General features: G+C 37.8%; 1 protein-coding gene across 2 annotated transcripts in view; it reads left to right on the forward strand.

Moving 5' to 3' along the window:
* The window catches only part of LOC101155239 (sodium channel protein type 2 subunit alpha), a 35,971-nt gene extending 31,153 nt beyond the window's left edge, over window positions 1–4,818 (forward strand). For both annotated transcript variants that reach the window (XM_011489902.3, XM_023950804.1), the window contains 6 exons: window positions 440–709; window positions 892–945; window positions 1,320–1,457; window positions 1,541–1,645; window positions 1,724–1,994; window positions 2,072–4,818. In XM_011489902.3, coding sequence (XP_011488204.2) covers window positions 440–709; window positions 892–945; window positions 1,320–1,457; window positions 1,541–1,645; window positions 1,724–1,994; window positions 2,072–3,255 — 2,022 coding nt within the window. In that variant the 3' untranslated portion in view covers window positions 3,256–4,818. The remainder of the gene's footprint in view (window positions 1–439; window positions 710–891; window positions 946–1,319; window positions 1,458–1,540; window positions 1,646–1,723; window positions 1,995–2,071) is intronic.
* The last annotated feature ends 7,510 nt before the right edge of the window (window positions 4,819–12,328 follow it).

Below are 12,328 nucleotides of genomic sequence, written 5' to 3' on the forward strand. Positions count from 1 at the left end.
TGTCTGCCTACTAATCCTGCAGAATACATATTCTTCATCCACTGCTAATTTAATGTTAGCCCACACTGCCATGTTAACTACACAATGTAAACAACAGCATCATATTTGATACATTTTAATGATCCTGGTCTGTCTTATTTTGAAAATAAATAGATAATAACTCGTTTAAAGATGCAGGCTCAGGGTGGGTAGTGTTTGGTGGGCCAGAGCCACTTCTAGAGCCTTGGTATGTGGAGAATGTAAAATAAATCAAGTCTTAGTAATAACAATTTAATAAATTCTCTCCTCATTCTCTCTACAGTTTTTTCAGTCACTGCTTTATGTAACTCTTTTAAATGTATAATATTAGAAATTGTTCACATGTGTGATTGTTTTTTTTCCTTTACATGGGTATATTATCATTAGCACACCTATGTTCTCTTGCTGCTTTCGTGTACAGGTGGTTGTCAATGCCCTGCTAGGAGCAATTCCTTCCATCTTCAATGTGCTTCTTGTATGCCTCATCTTCTGGCTGATTTTCAGCATCATGGGAGTCAACCTATTTGCAGGAAAGTTTTACAAGTGCATCAACAAGACTGATGGTGTAGAGTGTGATCCAGAGAACATTCCAAATAAAACATTTTGCACAAATGAGACAGATCTAATTTGGAAAAACCTTAAAATAAACTATGACAATGTTGGCATGGGATACCTTGCACTTCTGCAAGTGGTAAGTTACTGGATATTTTTTATCTTCAAGATAATTACACAATGTCAGCAATAACATATAGATGTGTGTGTGTGTGTGTGTGTGTGTGTGTGTGTGTGTGTGTGTGTGTGTGTGTGTGTGTGTGTGTGTGTGTGTGTGTGTGTGTGTGTGTGTGTGTGTGTTCAATATGGCTACATTCACAGGCTACATTCAAAGGCTGGATGGACATTATGTATGCTGCTGTGGACTCAGGAGAGGTAAAGAACTGTTTTATGTTTATTCAAACACTACCTTGTCTACCTTGTGTGTTGTTTTGTCATATATTCATAGATATTTGATCATTGCATTATTATTGCTGGGAGTAAATAGGATCCAGGTAACTAACTGGAAGCCATCTGACTGTGAGCATATGATAGGATCATAAATCTTATCTTTACTTTTGGATCTAAAAGAGTTTATTAAGCTTTTTTTGGACAAAAAAACAGCAAATGGGCTCTGTTACAAATCTTAAGAATTTCTGTGTTGGTGCTATTGTAAATTACCTTTGGTATTGTCTTGATTTGTTGATTTAAATTAAATATATAAGCATATCTAATTTGTTTTCCTTTTGTGTCTTGTAATTGTGAAATAGCCAGATGAGCAACCAGTTTTTGAAAGAAACATCAAGATGTACTTATACTTTGTTGTTTTTATCATATTTGGATCCTTTTTCACCCTTAATCTTTTCATTGGAGTAATAATAGACAATTTCAATCAGCAAAAGAAAAAGATAAGTATTACATAATACTTCTGAATTTCTTTTATTAGATATATAGGTGATGTGATTTAATATGCTTGCAATCTCTTGTTTACTTTGGAGGTACAGACCTTTTTATGACTGAAGACCAGAAGAAATATTATAATGCTATGAAAAAATTGGGGTCAAAGAAGCCACAAAAACCTATTCCAAGGCCATCGGTAAGTACCATATTTTACCATCCGCTCTCATTTGCTTCATTTCAGAAAGGTATTTCATTCTTTATTGTTTTGTTTCAGAACAAGATTCAAGGATTCATTTTTGACATAATCAGCAAACAGGCTTTTGATATTGTCATCATGGTTCTAATATGGCTTAATATGGTAACCATGATGGTGGAAACGGCAGACCAAAGTGAAAAGCAGACTTACATCCTCCGTGTCATCAATTATGTGTTTATTGTCATTTTTTCTGGGGAATGTTTGTTGAAGATGATTGGACTCCGCCATTACTTTTTCATGAACGGCTGGAATATATTTGACTTGGTTGTAGTGATTTTGTCAATCGCTGGTATGTATTGGCTTGAATACCTTGTAAATTTGTGATATTTTTTTATTGCGTAACACCCTATTCATTTCTTTCCATAGGTGTGTTTCTTGCAAAGATAATTGAGGACTACTTTGTCTCACCAACTCTATTTAGAGTAATTCGACTTGCTCGGATTGGCCGTGTCCTCCGCCTTATCAAAAGTGCCAAAGGAATACGCACACTCTTGTTTGCCTTGATGATGTCACTTCCTGCCTTATTCAACATTGGCCTCTTGCTCTTCTTGGTGATGTTTATCTATGCCATATTTGGCATGTCAAGCTTTGCTTATGTCAAGAAGGACAAAGGAATCGATGACCTTTTCAACTTTGAGACCTTTGGCAACAGCATGATATGTTTGTTTCAGATAACCACATCGGGAGGGTGGGATACCCTTCTTGATCCCATTCTAAACAGTAATATAGATGATTGTGACCGAAACAAAGAGCATCCTGGAAGTAACACTAAAGGCGATTGTGGAAATCCTCCTGTTGGAATTGCTTTTTTTGTTAGCTACATTATCATCAGCTTTCTTATTGTGGTCAACATGTATATTGCAGTTATTCTGGAAAACTTTAACGTGGCTACTGAGGAGAGTACTGACCCACTGAGTGAGGATGACTTTGAGATGTTTTATGAAGTCTGGGAAAGGTTTGACCCTGGTGCAACACAATTTATTCATTACTACAGTCTTTCAGACTTTGCAGATGCTCTCAACCCACCATTACAAGTACCCAAGCCCAACAGGATAGATTTGATCTTTATGGACCTTCCAATTGTGAGTGGTGACCGTATTCACTGTCTGGATATCCTGTTTGCCTTCACAAAACGTGTTCTAGGAGAAGGTGGGGAGATGGACATTTTAAGGGAGCAGATGGAGGAGCGCTTTATGGCCTCAAATCCTTCCAAAGTGTCATATGAACCCATCACAACCACCCTCCGCCGTAAAGAAGAACTTCGGTCAGCTACTGTCATTCAAAGAGCATTTAGAAGATATACCAAGAACATAAAGTTCTCAGAAGAATCAGATGTTGAAACTGAGAAAGAACAAACGCTCACCGACAGAAAGGAATTTGTCAAAGAGAACAACAAAGAAACTTCCAGTGCTGAAAAAACTGAACAGACAGCTTTGGTGTCCTCCACATCTTCCTGTGATAATTTAATCATAAATGAAAAAAGTGAACTTGAAACAGACCAAAGTGAAAAGGAGAAAACAAGCAACGACAGAAGAGACCAAGATACATAAAAGAAGAGAGAATGTGCAACAGTAATGACAAAATGTTTACAGTTTTTTGAAAGTGACTACCGGTACCTTCCCGAATGTGTATATCCACAATTTCCACAGACTGTCCTTACTTTACAGAAGGGGAGGGGGATAGCTCATATTTGCTATAATCAGACCCTTATGAAGCATTTCAGGAGTATCCACAGGTTGTGCTGTTTACAAAATTGCCATTATTTATAGGCTTATCCAAGGCACACCTTTGTGCTTCAACTTTATTGCAGCTACTTCTGCTATCCAGTGACTTGAAGGAATGTTATATCAATGACTTTTGAATAGCAAGCACTCATTTTTCCTGCAAAAAAGGTTTTCATGCTGTTTTTTTGGGCCTCCATTGTTCGTTAACTCTTTTATTTATAGGGTAGTTTTCTCAGGTATAATACTTATGGGCATACAGCCCTAAGGCTGCTTCTGATAGTGCTAACACAAACAAAAGCCATGATTCATTATTAATGCATGAATATCTATTCATGGTTATGCATGAAAAATATTTCCATTATTGCTTTATTTTTCTCTCCAAATGCATCACAAAATAGTTTTCAGATGATTGGATTTTTTTTGTGGGTGTGTGTATGATTGGGTTTTGTACAGGAAAAACACGAACTTCAACAAAACAACATTCAACTCTGCATACATAAGGCCAGATACACAAATCATCACACAGATCATCATAACTGTCTTTTCATAAAACTGTACGAACAAATATCAAAGATGACTTAATTGAGGAAATTTAAAGGCAACAAAACTTTTGGATAATATATCCTCAAAGAACTCTTGCAATTTATGAGAGAATTTCTTTTCATTTTTGCCATTTGTGGTTGTTTGGTATGACTGGATTTGACTTTTCCACAAAACCAAGCTACTCTAAATGAGTTATTTTTTATTTCTTTTTTGATGCTCTGTGGGGGGAAAAATGTTGTTTGATGAATAAAGTTGTTTATCTCTGATGTCAACCTTAAACTGTTGTAATGGGGGGGGGGGGGGGGGGGTTGTCAATTTTTTTATCCAAAAAACAATCCTCGTTTACCAAATTCCTTCTGGGATTAGATACTCAAATATATATGTGTTTTTATTTTATGTATTTATTTATTTATTTTCCAGTTCAAATCTCAGTCTGTATGATGGCAAAACAACATATAAAAAATGGACAAATAAGTGCTCAGGATATTCTGAAAAATTTCAAGGAAATTGCATAATACATTTCATGTCCTTTGCTATTTCCAGCTATTGTATACATCTTACATTATTGCTTCTTACAGCAGACAGTTGAAACTGTCAGATACCTGTGATCTTCTGCTACACAGGCAAAAATCCATTGGTATAATTACAATTTGCATGTCATGCACTTATGCTGCACCTTACCCACAGTGAAAGAAAGAATGTTTTATGACAAAGACATCCAATATCATATTGTTTATATGCATTATAATTGTGTTGTGTAAATGAACTGCATGCAAGATGTTTCCATAACTCATTTCACTAAAAAAGAAAGGTAAGCTGCTAAAAATAAAGATTGCATTCAAGTCACATGTCTTTGAAAGTAATTTATTTTAATTTTTAAGGTTTGAACTTTACAGGTTAACGGGCAAACTGTTTACTCCAATCATCTTTTGATCTATTGTAAACGATTTATTTGTGGTCTTTTAATTGTGTTTATGCCGTTCTTAGTCAAAATCAAAAACCCTATGTCCTTTACCAAGACGTAGTTTCTGCAGAGCTGCAGGAGTTAGAAATTTGTCTCTCAGTTGTTGGTGTAACTGTTGGCACAGAGTATGTTGGCACCTCCATTTCCCATCATCCATCTGTTTACACGCCCTTCCACTAGCTTACAGCCCCTCACAACCCCAACATAAAATTACTGTTACAACAAAAATGGTGGGCAATATTGGAGCTATACAGCCGTACAGTTTTGAGCCAGATACCAGGTCAGTGAAAGGAAAATTAAAATGTTAATGTATCTATTTGTCTGCAGATGCATCAGAATGGAGTGGAGCAGAGAGCTTATGGCCCACTGATTGAAGCTTCAACATCACAGCTAAAAGCTTTTTTCAACAGCAGTTTTGTCTGTACCTTATTCATCATGATTTGAATAAAAAAAAATCTCAGAAATGCAATTTTAAGCTTAATTTTCTTTAAATACAGTACAGACCAAAAGTTTGGACACACCTTCCCATTCATTTGAATGAGAAGGTGTGTCCAAACTTTTGGTCTGTACTATATGTCCTCCATCATGGGAAAAAGGCTAAAAGAAAATGTTAAAAACACAAAAAACATGATTATTATTGAAGTGGATCTTTAAGAAAATGAAGGAAAACAGGGTCTGCTACCTTTATCTCAAACTAGTTTTTCATCAGTCTACAATTAAAGGAATGTAAAGTGAATGTTGAGACAAATCAGAAATGCTTCTATCATTTTCTGCAGCCGCCAGGATAAAAAATACTTTTTCTCACTTGGGACACACATCTGGCTGGATTAGACCAACGACTAATGATTGGAGTCTATGAGGTGGCAAAACGACGAGATTGTTTTCCTAGTATTTCAGTGACCTGGGACAAGTCTGAAAAAATTTGAATGGAAAGTTTCAAAATGTGTCAAAGGGTTTTGACTATTTTCCTTAATATCCTTTAGTGAATCTGACCCTCATGTTAATGGTACTTTGAATATCTAGAGATTTACAAAAAATATTCTGTCTATGAAATAGCTATGTTATGTGGATTTCTTAAACTCATAACTTTTGCATTGCATTGACATTTTTGCATTTATATTTCATTGGGGAAAAAAAGTTTTCTGTTTCGTGTATTATTTTGTAGAAAAAAAGCCTTTTTGAAATAGTTTTAGTCATTGCCGATGTCTGAAACCGTTGTACCATGTGCGGACAGTTCAAGAAAAAATGTGACAAATTTAAAATAACTTAGTGAAATCTAGTGACTTCTGAAATGAGCTTGTCAGTCCAGGTATTTAAATATTACTAAAACAGGCTTACCTTATTGATTAAAGTAACTGCTCAATCTCCAGAGTCCTTTTTAGTAGATTTGTTCAGTATTGACTGTGTTGAAAAAGGTTACCCAGTAATGAATGAGGTTTCTGAGAAAAACACCTGAAGAGAGAACAATGTGTCATTCCACTGCAGACTGTAAAATCTAGCAAATATTGAGGTAAATGGACTATTGATTTCCATAAATATCAACCACACCATTGTCAAAAATTTTCCTAAGGTTCTGAAGGTTATGCCTTCTTGGTTATTTGATTACTTGAACTTTTTTAACAGTGCACTTTCAGCATTTAAACTATAAAATGCCACAAACTGGGTTCCCAGATTCAAACGCAGATGATACGGTAAAAAAAAAAGATTATATTCAAAATAATTAAAACAGAACCAGGACAGGACAGCTGCCTTGAGTTGTGTCAGTGCAGTAGTTTTCTCACAATGGACTACAATGTCCTTACAATCTCACCTCATCACCTTCTACAAGGACGCCCTTGAGAACATCCCGACACAGAGCTTCACATCCTGGTTTGGCAGCTGCAAGGTTCAGGACAAACAACGTCTCAGCAGGATTGTCAGGACTGCAAGGAGGATTGTTGGTGCACCTCTCCCGATCCTGGAGGAGTTATACGAGCAGCACTGCTTACGTAGAGCAACCTCCATCATCAGGGATCCCCAGCACCCCTCTTTTGGACTGTTCTCCCTCATGCCATCTGGGAGGAGGTTAAGGAGCATCAGCTGCAGATCCAGCAGGATGCTAAAAAGCTTCTTCCTATAAGCTGTGAGGCTGCTGAACGGACTGTCCTCCTCATGCATTCATTCTCTCACAAACTCCACTCTGCAATAAGATCCAAGGATTAACCCCCAACCCACCACACAACCCGAAGACACAATACATGGACACAGACTCTAGCAACCCCCCCAAACAAGACTGCTGTTAAACGCATATAGTCACTTTCTCACTGAATTCTGGTCTCTATTCTACTCTATTTAATTTTAGATTTAATTTTTATCTCTATTTATTTCACTTAATTTTTTATTCATCTTATTTTTATTCTAGGATTGTTGTCTTATTGCTAGTCTTTTATAATTGCTGTTTTTTGCACTGTCATGCTATTGAGAAACAACATCTCGTCTCACCCGTGTATTTCTTTGCAAATACTGTGTGTGGAATGACAGTTAACCAATCTTGACTCTTCCTTCCTATGATTAAAATAAAACCTGTAAAATGATCCTTCATGCTGATTTTTACACAAATCAGTAACACGGTTTTAAAAATCCATGTCCTCTAAAAGACAAACAGAACTATGATTTCTCTCAGTGCGGCGCTGGGGGGTCGATCAGCCGGAATGGGTTACTGCGTGGCGACGGGGGGTGGGGGGCATCCAGAAGATTGTGAGCATTTGTATGAGAGTGCATGGTCGGGGCAGACCTTGGGGCTGGCTCACCGGGATCCTCTGGGTCTCTCCCTCCCCATTGCAGACTGGGGGGGGCATTGGGGGGGGGGGAGGAGGGGTCAGATAATATGGCGGGTGAGGAGGGTTGTAGAGGGCAGAGTAGTGGAGAGGGTGGAGCTGTGGTTGAGCGGTGACCTTTGGGTTGCTTGGGTCGGGTGCCGGGGCTGGCTTGCGGCTGGGTGGTGGGCGGCTCATGGGTTCTCACGGCCCTGGCTTCGTCCTTGGCCCGTGTCTCGGTGTCTGGCGCCCGGTGGCCGGCGCCCGGTGGCCGGCGCCCGGTGGCTGGCGCCCGGTGGCCCCCATGGCTGCCAACTGGTACGACCAAGCAAGCCTGTCCTGTGGCCTGGGGGCCCAGACGCCAGATTCGCCTATGCCTCTCGGCGCCGGGGGGCGCCTGGCTGGGTGGGTGGGCGGTCGCCTGCTCCCCCCACTCGGGGGGCGCCTGGCTCGGTGGGTGGGTGGTCGCCTGCTCCCCCGCTCCCGAGCTGCTTGGGTCCCGTCGACTGGGACGCTCCCGGCCTGGGGGTCTCCCCCCCTCCCCTGATCTGGCTGCTCGGGCTGGGTAGGATCTGAGTGTATTGATGGACAGATGGACAGATACCTTCCGCTCATCTTTGTGTCAGAATATCACCTTTGATGTAATATTTGTCTTTGCAGCAGATCTGGTATAATTGTTACACAGCTTAAATTAATAACTTATTCAAATCAGCGCCTGTGTCCCCCACATTCTCCACCTCTCTTCCTTTTATTCTCTTCCACGCCCCCCCCCCCTCACATTCTTCCCTTCTCCCTCCCCACACACACTAAATGTAACAAATAAATAAAAAATAATAAAATAACAAAAAGGGGTTTATAAAAATTTACACTCTGGTTTTTCGAAGTTATATAACGTCTTTTTGTGATAGTAAAACCTGTCAAACACAAAAGGCCTTCAGTTCTAATCTGTTTGCTCAGTTGTTGGACAGAACAAATTAGAAAAGAGAAAAAAATAATTATAATAAAAAATAAATAAAAAAGAACTAAATAAACGATAAAAGAAATTAATAAAAGAACACGTGTCAAATTCAAGGCCCGCGGGCCAAATGTGGCTCGCCACATTTTACGTGGCCCGCGGGAGCATAAAAGTTTTTAATATCTTTAAATAAAAATTGGTGTGTATTCATATTTCGGGGGAATCACACTTGAAATATGGGATTGGGCAACTATATATTAGGACTCAAACACAGTCCATATATTGTAACCTGAAAGAATTAAATGTAAAAGGATTTATGCTAGAGTAACAGGCAAACGTATGTTTTCTATGCAACTGTACTTGTCACTTTAAAAAGTTATAATTTATAAGTAAGTTATAAATATATCAGTATTTAACATTAAGGAGTAGTTCCAGTTATTTTTCATTACATTTAGTTACATGTATAAGTTATATCTGGCCCTTTGAGGTCAACCACTATGCTAATGTGGCCCTCGGTGAAAATGAGGTGACATCTGGAATATACACAGACAATTTCAAACTGATTTTGTATTTTATTGTCATAAATACATATGTCTGTTATTTTCTTCCAAAAAGAAAAAGACGTTAACTGAATTGATGAAGCCAACAAACCCCAGGTATATCACTAATGAACTTCAATAAATTAGAAATAGAAAGAAACACAAGACTAAACAGAACAACACAAAGAAACAAAACAAACAGCAATAACCTCAGCAAAACTTAATCACAGACTTCTAACTAAGCAATTTAAGTACAAAATGTTTTTTACTCTTGCTAACCATCACAGTGTGGAGGTTTTACCTTCCACAATAAAAGTGTAAATGGGTGCCTAATTAGGGGTTAACAAAAGCATGCAAACGAGGAGGATATCTTGTGTTTATTTATTTTTAACCAATTTATAGGTAAGGAGCCGCCAAAGTATTTTAAAGGCTTTAAAATGAACAATAGGACTTTACTTTTAGTTGCTATTGAAATCAATAGTTGAATAAGTAAGACTGCATAAACAGGAATTGAGTTGTCTCTTTTTTTTCATGCTTTCTACAGGTTACGAGGTATTGTTGACAAACTGGCAGGAAATACCTCAGAGACGTATGTATTTATTTAGATTATGTGGGTGTTGTTGTGCCCTTAAAAACTAATTCTTTATCAACACCTTCCCCTTTTTTCTTGCACACTTTTATAGAAGCTTGTCACTTGTTAACATTTTATATTTAAAATTTGGAATTTTTAATATTTTAACTATAAGGAGGATTTTTTTTCTTCTCTTTTAATTTTTTTGAACTTTAAAAATTTGCTAAACTTAGGAAAATACACTGAATAGTAAATATTCAGTACCTCAGAAAACCTGCAACTATCAGTGCCCATATTTTCAAACTGTACACAAGCAGTTTACAATAAATCAGCCCAATTGCCTGTAGTTTTGTAGAGAGAGCACTTAGTAGTGCCTGAATCGTGGAGTTTCATAGCATGCAAATAGTTTCTAAAGATCTTTAAGTTGTGTTTTGCCAAGACAGGAAATTTAGAAAGAGTCCAGGTTAATGAGGTTTTCATTTTAGTGTGCAAAATATTGTTGTGCATAACTGTGTAATGGGCCAGAATTGAATCTGGTTTCTGGGTATGTTGTGCGGCTTATGCTGGAAGCTATTAGCATCTGAAGTGGATGGAACATTTTATCAATTATTAACAACAGCCCTGATATTCATTGTTGTCCAGTATTGCTCTTGCCTTCTGTGGTTGCAGAAACTACGAGACGGTGAAAAATAAGCTGATGGCAAAGTGCTCATTATTCCTGCCATTTTGTCAAAGAGCAATGATGTGATTATCACTCTGTGTCACACCCACTCACAGTACTTTGTGTATCACGTGGTTTCTTGACAGAGCAGGCAGCGCAGTACTTGAGCTCTCTCTGTCTAAGTGTTTACCAGCATGCACTTTAAACTCTGGAAAACTATCACAGGAATCAGCAATAATTTAATTGTGAGAAATATTGCTATGTATCTTTTTTTTAATTAATGCATCCATGTGCACGATCCAACATAAGGTATGACACAGAAGAACCAGCAGGAAGCCTCAGTAAAGGCAACAAGTAGAAAGTGTTGCCTCATTGGCTTTTCAAATAGTCAGTAAATCAAGAATGATTCTGCAGATTCTCCTCCCTGGTTGCCCAGCAACACGTCAGCAAGCTCCTACATTACACTGAATTAGGGTGGAAGGTCGGATGTTGGTCTGCCGTCCCCACCCATGGAGTCTTCTATGCTTGACAGTAGTATGTAGACATATTTATGTGAATGGACATGTACTCGGTTTAAAACTAGCCACTGGTAAGTCTAGGGTGTACGGAAAAAAAAAAAATACATTTCACAAAGGAAACCTGAGAGTGCTTCCCTTAACAGCTCTATAATTTTATTTACTGCAAGTAAATGGCCAGAAAATCCCATTACATTTGGCAGTGGTGAGTTTCTCCCTATACCTTCCCATTTTGCTAATAGAGAAAAAGACTCATCGAAGTGCTCACTAGCTCAGAAAATTACAAGTTCACCTCTCAAACCTGCATTTTCCTAGAGTTAATGTTGGAAAAAAAACCTTCTGGTGAAATAGAAATCAAAACAATAGAAAAATTATCATTTTCAATTTAGTTCAAGAAAGCAGAATAGAGCAATACCTGTTGTATCTCAGCAAAGGAAAGATGGAAAGCAAATCATTCAAATTTAGAGTAACTTTTGTATGCAACACACGTGGAAAATAGTAAAAGAGCTCATTAAGAAGTGAGCTGTCCTGCATAATTTGCATGATGCTTGAATCAATATCGGTCAGTGCAAACCGCAATGGATATGGCCATTAAAACACTATAGCAATATACTCTGGGGAGTGCGTACTCCAACGTCCTCCTCTAATAGGTTTTCAGATGCCTTCTTTGGAAGTGCAACAAATGCATGCAGTATTTATTGCCCTTTAAGAGTACAAATACAAACTGTTTCTTTGTTTTTTAACAGTAAAAAATATATATAAAAATAGAAAAAAAAGTGGGTAATTGTGATATGTAAAACAGTTTTTGTTTGATTTTCACAGTTACTCCCATTACAAACTGTCATCACACTTAGAACAAGGAGGCATTTGTGCTCGCTGCACTGTACAGAGGGCTCAATATCAACCTAATTTACTGTTTGGTTGATGTGTTCTGGAGAGGGTAATGATTATGTGCCAGAGTTAGTGCTAAATGCTATCTGACAAGTCATGGAAATGTTTGTTGGAACAGTTGCGCCATGGACTCAGCACTGTAGACATCATACTTAAAAAGTCAATTCATGGTGTTGCATAACTGGGAGCCACCAGATGCTTGATGTTTCCACTGCTCATCATAAAAGATGTGTTGGTGTGTGATAATCTGCACAAACAAGAAGAACATATTATGGGTTATAGTGATTAATGAAAAAAAATCTCTGTTCCTTAAACCTCGTAAACAGAAGGTCAGTTTAGAGACGACAAGTGTTTGGGTAATTCAATACAAACTTTGACCTCTCACCATAGAGTTATAGGAAAGTAACTATGATTTAATTAAAAATAAAAAAAAGTTTAATTCAACATTTATAAAAAAATTGAATT

Source organism: Oryzias latipes, chromosome 21, assembly GCF_002234675.1.
Source record: "Oryzias latipes chromosome 21, ASM223467v1".
Lineage (NCBI taxonomy): Eukaryota > Metazoa > Chordata > Actinopteri > Beloniformes > Adrianichthyidae > Oryzias > Oryzias latipes.